The 22,422-nt window shown below is 43.7% G+C and overlaps 1 protein-coding gene across 4 annotated transcripts in view; it reads right to left on the bottom strand.

The window, feature by feature from the left end:
• The window catches only part of ETV6 (ETS variant transcription factor 6), a 140,302-nt gene that overhangs the window by 26,892 nt on the left and 90,988 nt on the right, over positions 1–22,422 (bottom strand). For all 4 annotated transcript variants that reach the window (XM_069806884.1, XM_069806883.1, XM_069806882.1 and 1 more), the window contains 2 exons: positions 8,617–8,781; positions 4,693–4,827 (listed from right to left, as the gene is read on the bottom strand). In XM_069806884.1, coding sequence (XP_069662985.1) covers positions 4,693–4,827; positions 8,617–8,680 — 199 coding nt within the window. In that variant the 5' untranslated portion in view covers positions 8,681–8,781. The remainder of the gene's footprint in view (positions 1–4,692; positions 4,828–8,616; positions 8,782–22,422) is intronic.

Consider the following 22,422-nt stretch of genomic DNA (forward strand, 5'->3'; position numbering starts at 1 on the left):
TTGGAAATATTTTATTTGCGTGACCTACAGATGCCCAGAAAAACACCTCACAAATGCAGGTAGTTATCACCACGCAGAATGAAATCAGTACCATGAAAACAATCTCCCTCCACCACCATGTAATGGTAGTTCCTGGGGAAACATGTTAAGAGAAATCCCATTTTGAGAAGCTGACTGGAACACACATGAAGAAAGTAAGATCTGATTCAGCTGTACTAAATGTGTTTCTGTGCAAATGCTTTGAAACTTATCTCCTGCCGTTCATGTCTCTACATGTGGTTCCTGTTATTGTACCATGATGAGCACTGTAAGGTAGAGGGCAGAGATAAAAAGGGAAAATATTGGGTAGTAAGTTTTAGATGGTAGAGGCTTGGGTCAAGGTAGAGAATATCTTAGTCTGAAATATGGACTGGGTTATCTAAAAAAACTCATTGGTAGGAAGCTCTTTGTGAAACACTAGCTAAATTTTATCCCTGCCTTGATTTTAAGAGCATGTAACATCTTCATAAGGATATTTTCACCTTGTTTTGTTTAGTCTGTGTTGTCTACTGATGGGTTGTCCCATATAAGCACTTATATTTCTTCAGCAGAAGGACTTCTAGCATCATTTTTGGATGAGCATACTTCCCCAGCTGCGATCCTTAACAGTAGGGGGGAGATAAATCACCACTCTAGGTCAGTGTCTTTACGTACTAACAATCCTCTCACAAAATGAAATGCTTGACATAACCAGTGCAAACTTTCAGCTTAGCTAAGGCCATGAATTTTGACTTGGGAAATTACTGACAAAGAGGAAAATACCACCAGAGCACAGGGACTAACAGGTTTTTATCTGAAAAACAAAGATCAAATTTCAGTGCCGTTTGTTGAAAGCCTTGGATGATAAGAGAAGGAAACTGCTGGGTACACGTCAACAACTGAAACAAGTAGCTGCCTATTTGTGGCTGCCTGTTTGTTCACTCCATTTGCTCTGATCCTTTTTAATGATTCTCTTGCTCTCTTGTCAAGGCAGTGATACTTGCTGAAGACCCTGCTGAGGTGAAGACCCAGGGGCTCCCACTACCCTGGAACACAGGCAGGCATCAGGAAAAGGATCAGCACTTACCCAGGGAAAAGGCCTGAACAGGAAAACTCTAGTCCTGAGAAAATGTAGTGCCAGGCAGTGACATAGCACCAACCCTTTTGCCTACTCAATGGGCTAAAGTCTACAGGAAAACCTGAAATTTTAGGCAGAAACTACATGGCTCCACAACACTTATTTCACACACTTGTGGTCCCAGACAAGAAAAATGCATTCGTAGAGCTATTTAAGGTACTCACAATGAAACACCTGGAGGACATGAAACTCCAGAACTATATATTGTTCTTGTTTAAATCCAAACAGCTTTAAATACAATGTGGCCAGCTAATATGGGATGGCCCAAATGATGTGAAGATCAAAGAAGAATTAATTTACAACTGTACCTACCTCTGTGGCTGTCTTTTCTTAAAGTCTCTTTTCTTTGCCACAATAGAAAGAAAACCAATCCCCCAATTTTACTCAGCATCCTATCTTCTACAGACTATCCACCCCCATCAGTGTACATTCAAATGCACTGTGCTCATTCTTGGCCTGTAAATACAGACCAGAATATTGTATTGTTTGTCCTACTTATTTAAAGTGCCTTGGCTGAGGGGAGCAGCTATCTTGAAAGCAGAAAGGAATGCCTTGCTGTGCTTTCCACCAAGCTCTCTGCGAATATTATTTGGCTCTGACAAGCTCCAAACAGAAGCAGACCTATCTGTCTGCTCCCAAACCATGGTGATCCTGAACCAGGACGGGGTGAAGAGAAGGTAGGGACCAAGGAACTCTTTAAAAAGCAGCAAGAGGAAAAAACGCATATGGATACACGGTAGTGTTCACTTTCTTGCAAGATCTTTCTCTTTCAATACTTAAGAATCCCCTCATGGCCGAAGTTGCTGTTTACCATAAACCAATTCAAACTCAGCTCCAGGCAGTTCCACCGCCACGAATGACCCTGAACAGAATAAAGTTCTCATCACATTCATTCCTTGGCACATCTGATGACTGTAAGTTGAGCACATATGGTGTACTGTTTCCTGCAGGAACATACAGATTCACTCATCAGCCTGGCTCTTCATTCTGAGTGACCAACACCCTTTTCTTGAAGGGAAAGCTTTGAAAGGGAATTCAGCTCCCAGGAAAACTGCTGACCTATGTGATCCATTTAGGGATGGGTGGGGCTGCACTCACTCTGGGAGTGAGCAATTGCTGGTGTGACAACCCCAAAGATTGGCACTCCTTGCTTACCCATAAAAGAAGTGCAGGGAATGACAGTGTAAGCTTCCTGTATGGCATCCCATCAAATGACTCGGTGCTGAGTCAGAAGGACCACTGGAGACGTAGGTAATTCACTCTCCCTTGCTCATCCCTCTAGAGGGACCGAGACTGATGGCCACAGGGCAGATTCCAAGCCAATGTCAATGCATCTTGGAGATATCCTGAACCACTGTCAACTGATTTTGAACAGTCAAACCCACTTCACTTAAGCTAGTAAAAAGCCACCGGATGTAAATGTTGGTCTCATCTGATTCTGGATTAACGAACTTAAAATGAAAGCACTTAGAAACAGGATCATAAGTATATAACCTATTAGGAAATGGGCAAAAGAGTCAGTAGAAGAAAATGGAAAAAGATCACTGGAGTAAGAAGGGATTCTAAAAAAGATCCATCACCTATGAAGTTTAACCACTCAAAATTGTGCCAAAGTAACACTTGACCCCTTTGTTACAGCTTGTGAGTTAGGCAGGGTTAAGTTCTACTTCTCACTTTCCTTCTCCTTTTTTTACTAAGGTGCATTCTGCTCAGGGAAAATGGTAAACTTAATTGTGCTAGTTTCTCCCAAGTGACAGGAAGAAGAAAGAAGGAATGTCAAAATACATAAATAAATAAATTCACCTGCCTATAAATTCTTGGCATAAAGATTTTCTGATTGCTCACTCTTGTGGCAGGCAAGCTGTAGTTTCTTTTACTTGTTTTGAAGTCCCTCTCACAGCAAAACAAGAACTAATTTTTGTCATTATAAAGAAAAGTTTTAAGTAATAGCAGAGAGTTCTCTAAGCAAATACAGTGATACTATCAGCAGCCAGAGTATTGTGAGGAAGAAATCAAGAGTTGTTTCTTAATCATCCTGTGCTCTGACAGAAGTTGGACTAGATTGCAAAGGACTTACGTTTTAAGTGACACACATGAAAGGCCAACTCAACATCCCTGTGAAATTCTCTCTAGAGTGAAAGTTGCTCCATATCTTTAATGTAGGGGGTGTCTAAGAGGGCACCTAGTATTTCTCTTTGAAATTTAGAAAGGGAACACTTGTGGGTGAATGCCAAGCTTCAGGAAAAAACTGAGATTTTTATAATGGTCTCTTCAAAGTGCCTATCAATACACTAGGTAACTGTGTCTAGCACAACTCTGTCAATTCCACCTCAGCCTGACCTGCAGCACCCTCTTCTAATCTAAAATATTTACGTAACTGTGTGGAAACACTTTGGAGCATCCTTATCCCATCTGCTGCTGTCCTGCTCTTGGCTTAGTCTTAAGAGTTTTGCTGGTGTCATTTGATTCTGGCTTGCTCAGGCTGACCATGGGCAACTTGTACAGGTCTGACAGTACACCTGAATCTTCTCTTGCAATCCCACATTGAATCTTGAAATAATTCGTGCATCTCTTCTCCAGTTAGCAGAGACTAGGGCAATATCCTAACTCACTTCTGTTCTCTTCTCCTGTTTACTTTAAAAAGGAGTAACACTACTTTTTCCTAGATTTTTTTTTTTTTTTAATGAAAAAGTGAATTCTGCCTGATGCTTTCATGGCAAGGACCTTTTAAAAGGCTTAGGCTTTATATTTTTCTGTTATTGGAGAAAACCAATAAGTACTTCAGTGTGTATATTTTTAAAGAAAATAAATCCTCAATCTTCCATTGAAGGAAGCACACTTACATTTTGATCTGTACTAATAATGAGAAGAAGAAGCCCAAATCTGCAATTCCACAAACATATATATTCTTTCTTTACCACCTCTGACAGGCATGGTATATGTGGACGCTACTAGAAGGCTAACTAATAACCTAAGCAAGTAATTCTGAAAGTAAAAATGAGAGAAAACCTGCAGAAAAAAACTTCTTTCAACATGAATTGCTCAATCAGCTCAAAAGCTGAGCAACAAGATGGGCTTAGTGCTAGGAACTCTGGCATGATGCGATGACAGATTGTCAGTTGAAGTGACTTTGAGTTAAGATGTTCCTCTCTGAGGCTGCCTTCTCCCTTGCTCTGCAAACAATTGCATCTAGTTGCATCACCAGGATACTAGAAGTCCACGAATCATCTTTGTCTACCTAATTGGGAGTGAGGAAAAATGCATCAATGGGGTCAATAAAGCTTTCTGGTATTTTTTTAATCTGCAACTGGCGTAGCTTTTAAGCAGGCTTTGGAAACAGGACAAAATAATAGAAGATAAATGGAGAATGGACAGTTGACTCCCTAGACCAGTTGATTGTTCTAAAGCTGTGGAGACAAAGGGAGGAGAGTAGCTTTATTTAAGTAACTTTGGAGCAAGAAAATGACATAATTCCTTACAGCCTTACCCTACTTGCCTCTATAATGGCAGCTCTCATAAGAATGAGACAGAGTTACCTTCATCATGATTCTGGTGCAATATGACCTCTGGCTGAGCATGGATAGAGTTCCCAGGGTGGAAGAAAGGTGTGAAGAGCATACGAGCTTTCCTTTGCTTCAGGATATGCTGAAGGAGTTCATACAAAACATCACCTAAAAGACAAACAGCAGGAAAAAGGAAATGAAAACCTACATACTGCTTAGAAGACACATTTAGCCATCTGATGCATGAACTCATGGCTCCTGGGTGCTATTTTCCGACCCAAAAATGCCTGCAGTGAAATCCTACATTTCACTGTTTTCCAAGGTTCTTCCCTGAACGGAAAAAAAGAAAAAGAAAAGCTGCATATCACGCCTCTGTGTATGACTGTGGAAATATGGGAGAATGACAAGATGTGGCTTTTATTACCCCAATACAGAATTTTTTTCAGGCTACATGACTGCCCATCCAAGAGCTCCAAACCTTTACAAGCAGTAGTTAGTTCAGTGTCCCACCTTCTCTCATCACAGTCTCAGTGTTTTAGATAGACACCTTAGGACGCAGAATTTTTAAATGTAGAGCCTATGATTTCTGCAGTGAGTTGCTGGCAGCAAAGATGGTGCTCTTCTTTAATTACTGAACAACTTAGGCTTTATGGGGGGAGGAGACAGACGATGCTGTAAAGCCTCTGCATGCAACACTGGTGTCTCAAGGCCAGAGGCAGCATGCTACTAAGACATTCCATTCTACGAAATCCACAGGAGAAAGAACTCTCACTTTGAGAAGTTACTTTGGGAGAGACTCAAAGACTTAAAAATAATTGAGAGATTTAACTACCCTGAACACCCTTGCTGTGGTGACAACTCCTGGAGACACTCGAGTGCTATAGGTACCTTAGGAGCTTCCGTATGTCACTCTTGGTGTCATAGGTTGGACTCCTGAAAAGCCCAAATGGGATCACAAAGCTAGTTTTTTCTAGCTACTAGAATCTGTATGGAGCTCACTGCAACAGGGAATATTAGACCACAGATATGATGCAGACTAAGGAACAAAATGCAGCGGACTTGGGTGCTCTGTATGGGTGAATACAGTCTGTTAGTTACTATTGTATCACTCTTCCACAGAAACGTCTGCAGCGAATTGCACTGCACCAAGCTGACGTGTTCTTCTGTGAATTGATCCAGATGCTTGTTTCTTTTTGGGGTGCAGGCAGGCTGTTCCTCACTCCCCCCACCATTCCCTCAGTGGAACTTATCACCACAATATCTAGGAGACCAATGGACTAACTGCTTATTTTGTGTCTTTTTACGTATTACATCTTGTACTGATGCCCTTCCTCCAACAACACCTACATGAAACACTTAGGTACTTGCATTTTATCTGATATAATGTTGCACATTTCAAAGTGAAAATGTACAACACAGGGTAGGAAGTCTCTGGACTTTTAATTCTGCTTGCTCTCTTCTGTTTGTCACTGCTCATATTACAGAGGAACAGGTTGCAGCAATAACATATTATCTGAAAAGGAACTTAGTAAAGTTTCACTTAGGACACCTTGGGTTTTCTGGGAGAGCTTTCTCAGGTGTGTGGGGTTTTTTTAGTAGTTGTTTCTATGAGATTGTAAACTGTGCACCATTTGTCCCTTGTCTCTATAAGCTGCCAATGCTCTATTAGTGGGCAAGTTTAGTGTCTTAGCATAAAACAGTTAAAGCCATCCTGCTTTCCATAGTTCAGCTTCCTTTATTTTTAGCATCTGGGCTGTTTTTACTGTCTCAGCAGTGACTTTAGGGCATTTTTAAAAGGTGATTGGAATACCTGAAAATCTAATTAAAAACAAAGCCTTGAGAATCCAGTTACCTTTTCCATGTTTAGTACATGAAAGGCTAAAAAGTGATTTTACCACATAATTTGCATCTTTGAATGCAATAGTGGCATAATCATAACTAGTGCTGTAACACTCCAAGCATAAGGTAGCAAATTTGTACCTCTTTTGACTTGGCCTGACAGACTAGTGAACATGTCCATAAAGCTGGCTGTCTTTTTTTCACCTAACAAAACAGTTACACTTCTGCACCACCCAGATGCAGTAATGCTACTAAGATGAAAAGCATTTTTCACTCTCTCCATCCTCCACTGCCTCCCTTCCCTGTCCAGCTCTAAACAGGAGAATAGCTGTGGGGCTGTGAGCCCACTTTATTGCTAGGACCACTGGGGGGAGTGGATGCGGTTCTTCTCTTTAACCATGAGGGGAAAGGATACAGCTTTTATGTAGCTACACTCTTGAAAAACTTAATGCCTCCATGGCAAACATTATTTCATAGTTCTTAAATTTCACGTATAGTTAATTTCTTGGAAATGTTGAGGTAATGTCCCTCTACCTACAGTCATCTAAATTTTTAGGGACTGACTCAGATATCCTCTAAAAGTTTTATTATCAGTGGGGAATACCTGGAGAGAAGGAGGAGAGAAAAAGCGAGGGAGGAGGCCTTTAGTTTGGTTATTGCATTCCAAATTTAGGCAAATAAGAGCTTAACCTTCTGCACAGAGTGAGGATTTGCAAGCCAGAGGCTCTTCTCTGGGAATGCTCTATTTCCAGCCTACAAACATTTAAATCCTACTCATTTCAAGTGCCCACACAAGGGGAAGAGCAGGGGCATAACCTGTAGACAGCAAGGCATTGGGATGATAAGGGGAGTTGCAGACAAGATACATAAAGGTGTCCCTTACAGTCCTTGCCCACATCCCCACTTTCAATACTCCTTTTGCCTTATGCAGGGATAATTTTTTAATGAAATTATTCAAAGTGGTGTACCAGAATTTTAAAAAAGACATTTCTAGGCATCAGTTTTCACTACTGTATTACACTGGCAATAGACATTGATGTTTGGCATCTCCTTCCATACAAAATTAGTTCTGGATTTGAAGCACATGCTTAAAAAACTTCCTATACACTAAACATAAGCCACAGTTTGTGAGGCAGATTCTGCAGGAGGATGGTTGTTGGGGGTGCATTCAAGGGAGTTGCCAAGCAGTTTGATGCAGAATTAGTGCCATGGCTTGCTTATCTGCTGGATCCAAGCAGCACTAGCTGTACTTCTGCACCTAGTGAGCCTTGCACTGGAAGCCTCCTCACAGCAATTCTGTCACCGCTTGGTCCAAACTCTTTGATCGCCTATGGTGACTGAATTACGAGCCTTTCTATTTAACAGGAGTACCTTGTATGGTCACAAAAGAAAAGCTCACAACTCATATTTAGTTAAACATCCCTGACAAAGGAGGGCAGAGGCTTGCTCTGACTGTAAAACTGGAGCACAGACCGCAGGGGATATAAATACAGGCAGGCAACATACACATTTCTAAATCTTCTTTGTGAATAAATGAAGACATAATTTGAGCAATAGGCAGACTGATTCACACACCTGTCTGTGCTGTGCCTTGGGCTGGACTCCAGCACGTGAGAGAGTATGGTAAAGTAAAGCAAAGCCCACAGGGGCTGTTAAATAGAGGAAAGGTCCCCCTAGGGAGGAGTTTTGCAGTCACTTTTAGCCGCACATCAGCCAAGCCCACTGTGAGGCAAAATGCTAATATGGGCTTCTTTAAGAGGCTGGAGCACTTGATTAACTTGCTGCTGTAGTTGGGTCTCTGAAAAGATAAGCCTTTACAGGGAAGAGCTGGAAGTCACAAAGTGCTGCCAGAGAAGCTTGCTTTCTGGGAGTCCTGCAGGGAGTTTTAACTAGAAACAGGTTGGATGTTTGGGTTTGGATTCGCATTCAAATCTTCCCACAACTCAGGTGCATCAGGATTTCATTCCCCCCTTGTCCTTTTTGTCCTTGTCTCATACAAATGCCTCTGTCCTCCCTCTCCTCCCTTTGTCCACTCCACCCCAACAAATGTGACCGTTTCCTCCTCTGACCCTCTCCAGATTTCATTGCAGCTTCCTCTCTCTTTTCAATAATCCTCACCTGAATGAGGAGACCTGTATCGAAAGTCCTCTTTGGTCAGGAGCAGCAGAGCCTTGCCGTTCATCTCAAAAGTGTTGCTCTCAATCGGCCTCAAGGAAAACTCCTTCTCCGCCCACTTGAGCCACTGTGCCACATCATCCCTGCTCCAGTAAACTGGCTGCAAACCTGTGGCAGGAAGAGACCACGACTGTGTTACCAAATTGAGACAAGGCATGAGAATATAGGCAAACATCAGTGAATCCCCCTTTCTCCCCAAACCATCATGTGCAAAGTCTCAGGGGAAGGTGTAGTAGAGGAATGTCACGTTGACGCAGAATTACTCTAAGCACTGGACTGTGAAATACTTCATTAGTTTAGGCACCTTGGTTTATCTGTGACATGTTGAGAAACAAGAACTGCCTCAGCATACTGAAAAAAGCTTCTAGGCCATTATTTCATTCCAGGTTTCCACTGGGAAATGGGATTTTCCTCCAGCTGCTCCTTCTGAGGTGCAGAGTAGGCATGAGGCAAAGTCCTTGGCCCCATCCATCTTCGGTGCATATCCTTTCATAGAAGAGAGGCGTGGTCTCTCTTCATGCCCCTTGTAAAGTGATCACCGATCAAGAATAATGAAAAGTAGTCAGATGCAGGAGGGCTATGGCTATACTTCCCTCTAGGTGGCTGGGGTCTGTAAAGAGGGGCTGCTTAATACAGCCTCCACAGCAGTGTGTCTGTAAGTGGTTATCAGTGTGGGTATGGTTGAGAAAGGTGTATTCAGACTGGCCCACCACTCCTGCAGATGCCGTTACACTAGCAGATGCCATTCCCACACTGGAGAGGAAAATAAGCACTGAGGCTGTGGCACCTTTAGCACTGCTTTAGCTTGTGTTTCCTGTATAGCGATAAAACATTACCAATGTAACTCTGTCCACATAAGAGTGGTATGCCATTTTATAGTACAATAGCAGATATGTTCGGTTTGGGCACAGATTTTCCAGGCCTCCAAGGAGAATCTGGCAATCCCTTTCTCCCAGCCAGCTCATACAGCATATACAGCCTAGACTACTGTGTTTACTCACAGGGGCCCAATCAAGTTACCATGAAAGTCAAAGACCTTTTGCCTGCTACCTTTATTGGGCCCAGGCAGAGAGGCTTGGGAGGTGTGACAATTCAGTATCTGTTTTACAGACAAATTTAAAACAGCTTCCTTCCCCTGGCGAAAAGGCAGCATGGTGAAGAGCTGTTTATACACAGGTAGAGAGATTATCTCCAATCCACTGGGAGATAAAAGCTTTCTTTCCTTTTCCCCCTTGCGAGGTGACTCATTCTTTGACTTGCTACAATGTGTTGCGTAGAAATGAAAGCTTCACACTGTGCATAGGAACATAAAATTTGCTGTATCTGATCAGATCTCTGGTACACAGCCTCTGGCAGGGGCTAATACCTTATGCTTCAGAGGAAGACGAACCTCCCTTCCTCATATTGCACCTGGCTGATTGTATGCTACGCATGGGAAGAAATTTCCTTCCTGGCACACCATTCTCCGAGATCTGATTACCCTCCTTCTACCAAGCACTAAAAGAAACCTGGGAGAGTTGTACCACTCTGGTTTTTTTTGGTTTTTACTTCTTTAACAGATAGGCAACCCTTTTTTCTGTTTTAGCAAGAGGTCACGTGCAGTGAACTGCATTCTGCTGCTATGCCAGATTCCCAGACAGCAGCTTTGGAAAGTCCCAGAGCCACAGCTGCATACAGAACTGAATCTCAGTCGGAAAAGGAATTGAGATCGAGCCTGAGAATGGGTCAGAGCTGACCTAAGGAAGGGATGTCTGCGTGACAGCAGCAAGAATTTCCATTGGCTTTCAACTGCCCCTGTAGCACAGTATTATGTGCCACACAGAAACAAGAAGTAACATTTATTTATTTATGAAGGACTTAAATTCTCTTTCCCATATTGAATTAGGGTCTGATTACTGGGGTCAGAGTTTTCTGTAGGACCTTTCTTTTTGAAGGGACTGGGGTGAGGTGTAGATCTGCTCAGAGACATGGTGACTGCCATCTAAGATGCCAGAGTGAGGTTCATATTTTGCTGAATACGGGGCTATTCCTGCAGAAAACACTCCAGACCCCAGGCTGCTTCTGGGCAGCATGCACATTGACTGCAGCTAAAAGAGAAAGAAGTCAGATGTGATGCAGCCAGACCACAACATATGAAAGTGTTTAAAAGACCATCTGAGGAGTGCTTGAAATGCTCATGTGTGGTTTCTTTTGCCTCCCCTTTTGCCATGCCATACAAGTAATAAATTGCCCAAAGGAGCACTGTCATGTGGAAAGCTAACTGGACTCCTGATATGCACTTCACAAGATGAGGCATGAAACAAAACAAAACATCACTGGGAAAATCAGACCAACATGGACAGAGCTATATGATAACTTCACATGAGGGGCACGCTCCCTTATAGATAACCGTGTAATAAATAAATCACTCCCTGTACAAACATAGATCAATGTTTCCCATGTGCTGGTGGCAGTGTATTTTTGCCTTCCATTCAACTAATACAAAAGTACCATATCTAAAGAGAGGTTTAGATTGATCCACGCTAGACCCAGAACAGCCAAATAAGCTGCACAGACTGGGACAAGCCACATGTGCTGTGCTGGCAACTCTGAAATGGGCCCAACGCTTCACACTGCAAATCAGTTCTCTGCTGGGTTTCAGCAGCATCTCCGAAGCTTGTGAGAAAAGCCCCAAAGTAGTATGACCTAGGACCACTTGGCTTCTAGTTACTGAGAATCAGCAAACAGCCTTTCTAATTCAGTTTGGCTATTGCTAAAGTAAGCAGGTGGACATGCCACTTCTCTCCACCCATGGGGTGATACCATAATTAAATACTCACATTGTGTTTGGAAGATATAAAGTGCCATAAAATAAGTTAACTGCTTTTCCGTAGATGGATTGCCTCTTCTCTCATTTCCTTCCCTTCCTGTCCTGCCACTTTCCTGGGAAGTTAGCTTCTCCAAAAAACCCCTCTTTAGTTGCCTGCCTCCACTGCATGCCCATTTGCTTTGTGAGGCTGAACCAGTCCAGTCACAGGAGGCTTTTCTGAGGGTGCAGACCAGTGTTTCTGAAAGTGGTTCAGAAGCAGTCGTTCAAAAAATAATTCTTTCATGTGCAGTACAGCATTTACTAAACTTGTATCCCACCTTCTTTGCCCTTTCTTAAAAAGAAGCAGTTGGTTTTGTGAAAACAAGGGCATGAGAGGGTTGGCTTTGCAGCTGAAGGGATTTTACAGCACAGCATACATAGCTATCAGTAGGTCCTGAAAATGCTTTCCTATACTCTCCATGAAAGAAAAACTAATCCTGCTTATACAATTTTTCTTTTTTTGGATGCTGTTTCTTTTTTTCCCCTCTCCATCTTCTCTTTTATTGTCATGCCCACGGTGGAGGAAAATGGGCTCTTTTTATCTCTCCAGTTTTATTCTCTGTGAAAGCTAACAGCGTTGTCTTCAACTAACAAAGATATTTACCAAGCAGAATAAAGTGAGGAAAATGAGTGCTGTGTTACAAAATGAGGACAAAGTTTTGCCTGCTGAACTGACTGTTGAAATCAGTGGGAAGGCTTTGCTGCTTTCAGTAGGTGTGGATCAAACACAGGGGATGCTGCCTTTCTCCCAGTCTGCTCTCTCAGTGGCCAGAGCGGCCACAGACTTCAGAGGGTGAATTTTGACCCAGGAGTTGGACTTGGCTCTGCTCTCATCTCTGCCATTGCTCTGCTGGCTGAAATCTGGCAAGCATTCCCAACTTTGGTCTCCCTATCTGCGTAGTGTAAAGATAAACAACAACAAAAACTTCTTGAACTCAATAGCTGAAAGCAAAGACAAAGCCATGTAAACCACCAGAGTCTGGCTCTGCGAGATCCAGCGTATTCTCTAGTCTGCCTTCTGTCAGCTTCCAAGCACCACCTCCAGCAGAGTAAAATACAATAATTTATAGACCAACGTTTATAATCCAACAGCTTCATATGCATTAAACAGGGAGCAAAATTTGTGCTCACCTTTCTAATGCCACAGGCTAGTGCACTGGTGTCTTAATAGATTATCTCCTTCTGTTGCTTATTCCTCACCTGAAGTCCTGCTTCTAACACCTGTTACACTAGCTGCCTTATAAATGGTGAGAGTGTTCAGTTCTCATGCTCTAGGGCACATGCTGATAACCATCTGGACTGCAGAAGAAATCCACTCTCTGTTCCTTTCTATTCTTGTGCAGCAAAACCAAGTACAATGAAGAAGGGACGATGGGGTAATTTACATCTCTTCTTCAAGTAAAATTGTTTATGTATGTTCAGGCACTTACTTACACATATACACACATGTGCGCACACACAGACGCAGCAGAATGTACTGGTCTGTTGAAGAGGAGTTTAAGCTGATGGTCTCTAAAAAGTTCACTCTTTTTGACAGTAAGCCCATCAGGAAACTTAAGCATGGTCATGCTTTGAGGTTAGAAAAACAGAGTGCTCTGCTCACCTAGTATAACCTTCTGCACATAAAACTACACCACCAGAAATATTTACATCTGACCACAAACTTCTGGTGGGGTTACAACTTTGCTTTTTGAAGAGATGTATCCAACCTTGAATCTTGCAAAGCACTCATATTCAGCATCTCCTTCTTTGCTTTGGAAGACAGGGTATGTGTTTTACAGTATGAGTTGCTATGTACAGTGTATGTAACATATATCTAAAATGTGAAGTATAATGTACCATAGGCTGTTTTCACCTTGACTCATTTTGGAACAACCTGAAGACACAAATCCAATGCAAAGTGTGATATACAGTGCCACCGAGAGCTGCTGTTCCGTTTTCGTTTCGATATGAGGACGCAGCCACACGACAGCATGCAGGACGGAAACAGCATTCACAGTAAGTTTCGTCTAACTTTTTGTTCCACTTTGGCCGGGCACTCCATCCTTACGCCTGGCTGCCTAGCAGTCAGGATGATGAGGCGAGAAGGGGGTAAAGACAGACCTCTCATTTATGCCTGCTTTCTGCAGGGCAGACAGAATTGTTCTCACTCCCACGCTGAAAACTACTTAGCGCAGTTGGGCAAACAGCAAAGGGGCCAGCGCACGCAAATCAGCAGCTAGTTTCCAAACGCCCAGGGACAGATGCATCATCACTGGCAGCATCAGGCAGGCCAGCTCTGACTATAGGACAGTACTTGAGCCTTTAGTGGGAAAACAATGCTGGAGAAGTTCAGAAGACTGGAGTGTCTGCTACCAACTAGCTCTTTAGGAACTGAAGCTCCCTTTTTTGTTACTAATTAACAAAATTCTTCCATGTTACCCATAAAGCATAATGTGTGGTTCTGAATATGATGGTGTATGTCAAGCAGGAGGGGGGCATGAGGTTGTGTTTTTCTCTTCATTTCTGTATAAAGGCAACACGGTCTGGAGGAAAGACATAGGATTAGATTCAAATCGTTCTCCCAGGCTCTGCCAGAGCAACTTTTAAAAAGTCCCCTCCTGTCTCACTTCTTTGTTTGGAGATCCAGACTACCAAAATGCAAAGAGGTGTCATGGCGCTTGGCCAGTTAACATCTGAAATGCTTCGAAAGTACAAAATGCTGCACAGCTGCTTCAAATGACTATGGTTCAATACTCCCGCGGTGCTGTCTCTGCTGCTTTCTGGTTCCCTGTTCAAAGGCATTGATTGTTGCTGCAGACCAGGGGCCCTGTTCTGGTATCATGCTTGAACCTGACAGCACAAACCACGACATGCTGCTCCCCGAGAAGGGCTGCAGCACTGAGCTCAACAGCAGCATGCCAATCATGCTGAAGGGGTTTCAAATTAAAGCCCAATCTGGGTGCTGAGGTGGTCCTGAGGCAGAAATTTTATGCTATCTCTGCTGGAGCTGCCACACCGATCTCTTGCCACAAATGCCTTCCCTATAGCTACCAGTGCTGGCAGGCTCCCACCCACAGGGCGCTCAGCAGCTCTTCACGACTACCTCTGCTACGGAAGGTAAAGGCAGGAAGATTAAGGACCTTGCTTTCTCAGGAAGCCTTTCTATCGGGAGGGGAATGGGTGACAGAGAGCTGTGGCGTACTTAGCTAACCCCATGCAGATGGACAGCCTAAATAAGTGCCTTCTGGGACTGCTCTTGGGTTGGCACACGTGTGGAAGATGCAGCCCTACCACAGGATAAACCCTGTATCGCTGGCGGTCTGTGCACTTGCTGTTACAAGTAGGGGACAGAGGTCTGGTGTGTGGTGATGTGCACGACCACTTGCTCTTTCCAGCAGGTGCCACGTGAGCCAGGTAGTGGAGAAGCAGTGGCTGTTCATTGCTGCTGGCCTGCAGGGATTGCCTCATCCTATAGTAGAGAGCTGGCTCTGCAGTTTCAAGGCCCAGAGATAAGCAAAGGTAGAAAAGGAGGAAAAGGTTAATCCTGGCTAATCCTCAGAGACAATTATTTGGGAGGTAAGTACAAACTGGTACAAGAGAAATGGATGGCAGCAGAGGAAAATGGACCTTTACAGGTCTTGTTAAGGAAAAAAACCATTGGCTAGGGAACAGAGGAGTCATGTGATGGGCAGGAAGAGAGACCCCAGTGAGGCTTGTGTGTCCTTTAAAAAGGTCTGAAACTGCCAGTAATCAAAATGACAAGGCTTTGGGAAGCTTCCTACATTGCTGGGAACAGAGGGCAAAACAGCTTTTTCAGTAGTAATCTGAAATAAAAGGCACAGGCTCATGTCTCCCGCTGTCCTGTTGAACAGGGTATTAGAGGCAGAGCACAAGTGCGGGTAATGCTCCATGCACCGTGTCTGCTCTGGGGCCTCTGTGCACGCAGACATCTATAGAAACAAACCCAGTGAAGCACTGGGCCGGATTTCTGCCACACTGACTGTGCTAGCGTGGTGCCCTGCGACACAGCCCTTCTCACTGTCTGTACAGAGACCCTGGGAAGTTGACACACCTGAATCCCTTAGGGCTTCAGGGTCATAAAATAAATAAAATTGGTTTTCTAATGCAGCCTTTGGAAAGCCCATAAGAAACATATTGATTGGAAAATGCTTGATTAGAATGATCAAGCTCTAAGCTCCCATACAGGGAAATAAATCTTTTCAATTCCCCACACCCAGTGCCAAGCTCAGCTTCCTGGAAGCAACTATGGCCCTTTCTGGAACTGAGGTGAAAATTCCATGTTCCATCACCTCCCCTGACCTGCTGACATTACACATGGTTTGCATTTGCTGATCAGATGCACAAGCAGGACTCTAAATTAGCTTGCTGGGCTGAGACAGCTCACTGATGAATGATGGCAAATGAAGTCACCAGTACAAAAACCCCACAAAATCTGAAGTCTGTGCAAGTGGGAAAGGAGGGAGGAAAGGCCACACTCTACACAATTCAACATGAAGAACATATTCTTTCTCACGCTATAGCTGAACCCTTTTCTTTGCAGATACAGGTTAGTAAATGAAGTAACTCTCTAACACAAAATTACTCAGCTATGTCTAAGACCCCCTGCCCCAGCAACAGTCAGAAAAGTCCCTGAACACTGCAGACCAATTCCTGAAGTCCTTAGAGTTGTACCTAATGTCAGAATAAAGCCTCAAGTGCAACCCCAGTCATTTAACATGGCCAGTTGTGCTGCATTTCTTGTAACTGAAATCAGTATTTGACCCATAGCAGCCACCTCTCTCCTTTCTGTTTCCACCTGCATTATCTGGAGTCAGCTTGCAGAAAAAGCGGACCTTAGGATGTAGCCCTCTTTCCTCTGTGATCTGCCGCATTTTGAGATCAGTCACAGAAAATGTTATAATGCCAGAGCAGTCTACCTGCTGGTGACAGGCAGTTCGTGGCCTGAAAAGAGAATTCACCCAGGACGGGGCAAACCAGTCTAGATAAATGGTGCTGGTATGTGTGCTGAAGTGGCCAGAGTCTGAAGTTCTTGAAGGGAAAAGCTACCAGCCAAAGAAGCGAGCAACCGCAGAGGTGATGAAAAGACCAGCCTGTATTCTAGGCACTCATCCCATGAGCCATGTCCAAGAGCTTTCAAGAACTGCGCAGAACTGCTCCAGCTTCCTTTCGTGTTGTTTGCAAAACCTTCCTAGAAGCCTGACAAGAGCTCTCCTTCCAGGGCAGGGTGAACGCTGTTTTTTTGCATCTGGGCACCACATTCAGAGAAGGCCAGAGCATAACAGTGAGTCAGTGAGCCACGGACAGCACAATGCCGTTCAGCTGACTACAGCCGTTCAGCTGCTACCGCGGTTGCTGCACTCAGGAAAGAACTTGCTTGGGTCCCTGATGACCCCTCTCTTTGCTCATGTTGTGCCCATAGGCAGAGAAGGCAGGTGACCAATGGATTCCTACCACAGCGGCTTGTGCAACACAAGCAGCTGGCAGGGGGATGGGGAAATGTTGGTTTGGATCTGCTCCCAGTTATAGTCTTAATCCACTCATGACTCCTTCTCAACCAATTTTTGGCCGTTTTCCATGGAGCAGACATTGCTTTCCTACTGCTCCCTTCCAAAAGGAGCTGAAAGAAATGTCTTCTGTTGCTTTTTTCCTTGTATGTGCAAAAACTATATCCTAAACAAAACTAGCTGAGCCCTGACAATAGCACGAGTTAGCTAACTCAAAAGACCATGCTGCCAGAAGCAAGCAGGTTTGCAAGTAGAAGTCAAGGAGATTATAAAAACTTTAATCTTCTTCTCAGCAACTCTTTATTGTTTCAAACTAATTTATCTTAATCCAGGTCAAAATTCAGGTCTAACAAACATTCTTTACAGTTCTCCTGCACTGGATACAGCCACTGCTGATACTACCATCAGTAATACAAGCACATTTACACTATGCAGTGCCTTTCAACTGCAGACAGATTAGATTGTTATATCTGTTTTACAGATGTGAGGCACAGTCATTGGACACCTGCCCATAGACCAAATCTGTGATAGGAGGGATCAAATCCAGGAACTGTATTCTGCTCCTCTTTACAACTGGACAAATGCAGAGCATCTTTACGTCCTTAACACTGACTCTTCCTTCCCACTTCTGTCACTTATATGGTGCATCCTGGCAACAGTAATTTTAAGGTAACATATTAGAATGAACTGTCAATACGCGTTGTTTCTTTCTTTTAACACAATATGGCCTTGATCCCTGACTGGGGTGTTGAAGATTTGTAAGTAATTAGAATTAAATTGATCTTGGTAGTCTTGACCTACATTAGTTTTACTTAAGTCTTTTGCCTGCTGCCTAATTGCTGTACAGCGGAGAGGGGTGCTGACATTATTACCATGCTTACAGTATATGGCAGTAATGCTGGTGATGGAACTGAAAGCTCTGGTTTTAGGTACCTGATCTTCCACAGAGATGTGAAAAACTGAAGAAATAGTTGCTAGCTGCAACGAATACAGCTGCTAAAATTAAGATGGTTCCTTTCAGCAATTTATCACTTTAACCTATCATCCGCTAGGTCACCTCAATCTTCCAGTGGCTGCAAACTTAGAGGTGATGCTACTGTTTTGGGAGAGAGAGGTCAGGAAGCCTTTTTTGTACAGCTGAATAAAGTGGAAAGTTTTGAAATTTCAGTTTCACATGCCAACAAAACACCACCAACAACATAGCAAGACATTGTAATCCTCCTGTATTAAGAAACTGCTTTCTTCTCACAAGGAGATTTTGTTCTCAGAGGCTCACATCCTGAAGAAGTCGGGTCCCTTTCCCCTGAGGAATTTTGGCTGGGACTTTATTTCCTAACTCAACTGTGATTGTGAGAGCTGGGGAGGGGGGAGCGTGTACACAAAGAGCATGTTTTCCAAGCTGTTTCCAGGGAACGCGAGGCCAGCTCCACTACAGAACAGTCTACGCTGTGACAGCAAGATGTCATCTGTTGGCTTCCTCAGCACTGGGGCTCGAAGCCTTGCGAGCTGCAGCTGCACTTGTGCTGCTACTGTAAAAGATTTTGGCAGCACAGCCAGAACCATGGCTTACTTTGCCTGTAACCATTAAGCAAATCAATGTAGAGAAAATTTTACCACCAGCATGTGGTAAAAGCATGTCATACTTCTACTGTAACTGATTTCACTTTTGGACCTCTGTCTCTTGCTTATGCAGTCATTCTCCTTCAGATTCCTAATCCAGGAGGGCTATAAAAGCCTGCTTCAATCCACTAGTATATGAGTTCTGTGCTTTATGCAAAGACCTGCCTTGAGGTGACATTAAATATTAAATAACTGGGGGAAATGGTGCAAATTACAGCTCTGGAGACTGCACGCTATAGTCAGTTCTGAACCACATCTTGGGCTTTGGAGGTAAAAGCCCGCTCTTAGCATGCTGCAGACATTTCCCGCTTCCAAGATGCCGCAAACCAGAGTTCTGACATGGCTAAGAACTCCAGATTAAGCTTCATTTCTTGATGGTTCCTTAATGAACCAAATCCCTGCAGGTCTTACAAACTGTCAGTCATTTCTCCAAGAAGACACTGCTGTCCTAGAGAAAGGTCAAGTGCTTAAAACAACAGGTCTAGATGCCGGGGGTCCTTTTCCACATCCAGGGGCACAAGGAGGCCTCAGCAATGGACTCCAAACTGCACTACAACACATCACCCATACAGAAGAAGTAACTGCATTGCATTTGCATGGGGCCCTTTATCTCTACAATTCCAGTGCAACTTGTGCAGAGAAAGGCTTCTTGTACTAAGGTACTTGTGCTTGAAATACATTGATAATGAGAACAAATTAAGTGTGTGCTCTTTGATTATCAGATGATAAATTATCATGATTATCTTTGCTGCAGCTTGAGAACTGCTTCCTCTCCAGGATTTAACTCCTGCTTGCTCTGAAGCTAGTCAGCATACCCACTAACTTCTCATATTAGGCCCCCCAAAAACCAACTTCCACTTACTATTTCTGTGTGAGTCTCACAAAGTTGAGGCATTACTTCTATTTGGGGCCACTTGAAAATATTGCCCAAGGAATCAGAAATCAACTTTATTAATTGGGACAGCAGGCAAGATCCTGTCTGGGAGCTTGTCAGACTGGAGCTAGGATGCTGTGCTGTGTCGCTCAAAGACATGTGCATCCTGCAGTCAGAGGCACGGCTGCAGCACTTGCAGTGATCCCTGGGGTGCCCTCTGAACTAGCTCCCTGAGGTGCCAACCACAACAAGGGCTTGAGCGTACGCTGCCTGTTCAGCACAGCCTGCCCGACACCACAGTAGCTAGTTCATGCTGAGGTCTGCGAGTACTATGGCTTCAGCAAATGCTTCGGCAGCTGTTACACCAACTCACCTCTCACTGCAGTGCAGATACACAGTTGTGTGAGCTACAGCTACCTCTCTGTGACAGCCTCAGATCTCAGCAATACACTTCCAGTTTCTCCCCTCCGGCTTCAGAGGTGTCTTGCTGGCGTCCTGTGCTTGAGGGAAATATCCCCCCTCCTGAACTGGGTATATTGAAATCCCTTTCTATTATTCTGTCTGGTATGAAGGAGCCAGAACAAAGATGATAAATTCTATCTCAGCGCTGGGATGTCTGAAATCACTATACTGTCCTTCAAACCAGCTCCTTTCAGGCCACAGCTCCGACAATATGTAGCGTTCAGTGGCAGTGCTGACTTAGTCCTCTTTTCTGGCCACCCCTTCGATGTGCCAGTGCAACTGGTGGAGGAGCTATGCTGTGATCTTGATGAGAAAGGTAATCTGTATTTAAGTATATATGTACATTGGTTTCTGCCAGATCAGCTTTCTGAGCTGATTAAGAGCACAATTTTACTAACAGTTAGGTCAACACAACTGGCAGGGAGGTGGCAAATTGCAAAAAGAATAACAGCTGGATGTGGCGACAGAGAAGGGAGGAAATGCTTCCGCTAGTATTGTTATAGAACATGTCACGTCACTGAAAAATGCATGGGCTCGCTGTATTACTTGAGTTTAATCTTGATGATGTCACTGAGAAAGGCTTGCTTCCAGGGCTGGAAAAATTATTGTAATGTCAATAGAGGCAAATAATTTACCTACGCATTTCCAGTAGGGGATCAAGCTTTGAATGAAAAGGAAAACAAATGGATGAGATAATTCACAAGGAGGTTCTGTCTCATCCTGCTTTTCAGGTTTCTTGCAAAGGTAAAGGTGCTGTGAGACAGACTGCATACCTAGTAATGATGAGTAACTGATACCATCACAGATTCACAATTCTTAATACTCTGTAAACTTATTGCGCTAGTATAGACACCTAGTGACCTTGACATCACTGAAGCTATCTTGTGCTGTCCTTCTTTCCACCTTTCCTTTCCCACAGGAAGGACAGCCATTCCTGTGCTTGCTATCTCCAACAAACTACTGCAGATGTGCTGGGGGAAAGGGGACCTCTGTCCCTTGAGAGGGGCATTGTGTGCTGCAGCTGGGAGTCCCAGAGCTGAGGTAGGATCGGCCGTGGAGCTGTGACAGCAGGGAGGGGTGAGAAAGTTACACCTCTCAGTCCCACTAACAGTGCCCCCGCTTTTGAAGGGGTGAGGGGTAGCAACCTTATTTTTCTTAGTTTAAGTATTGTGAAAGAGAACCAAATTATATCACCTGCCAAAAATATTTAATAAGATCTAATGGCTCCTCTATATGGCTGACAGTTGTGCCAGGTAGTACAAAACATTGAATAAGGAGGAGCCCCTGCCTGGAGGACATTACAATATAAACAGAGAGGAGAGGGAAGGGATTGAATGTAGAAGCAAAGTGAACAGCATGATGGTGTGCATACAATGCTGGTCCCCCTGGGAACCAACTGAAACTACTGGAATCCTCATACACTCTTTACTAAGTGGATAACGTGAAAATGTAGTTGAAATACTTTTTCATCAACTTGTCTAATTAAAATTTTCATAGCAGTGCTGCCCCATATTTTGGCAAATTTCAGCCAGCTCTGTGAAGGACACTTGTCAAATTACATATCTTATCTGTTGCAGAAATCCAGATTTGTAGGTGTACCTGTTCACACAGGACTTCTATTGACACGTTCTATTCACACATTGAAGTCAGGAAAGCAACAGAGGTGTCTCTATAAAGTAGTAATTTCTCTTCTAATCTTCCAATGCTTCAAGACTTGTTTGGTTTACAAAGTCCAAACCAGTTTAGCTTCATTCTTTTGTATCATAACTTCCAAATCATCTCAAGTTTCTGCTCTCCTGGGAAGATGATTCACAACCAACTTGCACAAGATGGAACATCTTTTTAAAAATCCACCATTTGGACCTACTGGTCATGTGCCTGGACTTGTCTGAACTTGGCCATCCCTGATGTGGTATCTTCTGTCCTACGAAGAAATACTTGCCTGGATATCCTCTCTTTGGTTGAGCCAACTGTCACAAATTAAGTACCCATGAAAGCTGTTTTTGCCAACTGTACCAGCAATAGCAATTTTTGGAAATGCTGTTCAGTACTAGATCAGAGGAAGGGAAGTTTCTTGGTAACTACAGCGCAGCAGTCAGATCCAGATTGCAACAGGACTGCACAGCTTGTAAGCTTCTCAGGCTCTGGATCAAAGTGTGCATGTATGTGTATGAGTGGGAGACGGCAGGGAGTGGGGCGAGTAGGAAGACGGACTTGAGAAGTAAGAAGGCAGGAAGCAAACATGCACATTAGGAAAGAATAGTGAACTACGTTTTGAAGAAAGGATACCTTCTAACCTAACTTTTCAGGTTTCCCTAACTTTTCTCTTCATGCCTGTTTTATTAATTCCTACATTACAGAAATTACTAAGCTAAAAGATACATGTTGTCAGTGCAAAGCAAGTTGACATTCCAAGTCTTTCCTTTCTTCTTAACAAG

Source organism: Haliaeetus albicilla, chromosome 19 (assembly GCF_947461875.1).
Source record: "Haliaeetus albicilla chromosome 19, bHalAlb1.1, whole genome shotgun sequence".
NCBI classification, from domain to species: domain Eukaryota; kingdom Metazoa; phylum Chordata; class Aves; order Accipitriformes; family Accipitridae; genus Haliaeetus; species Haliaeetus albicilla.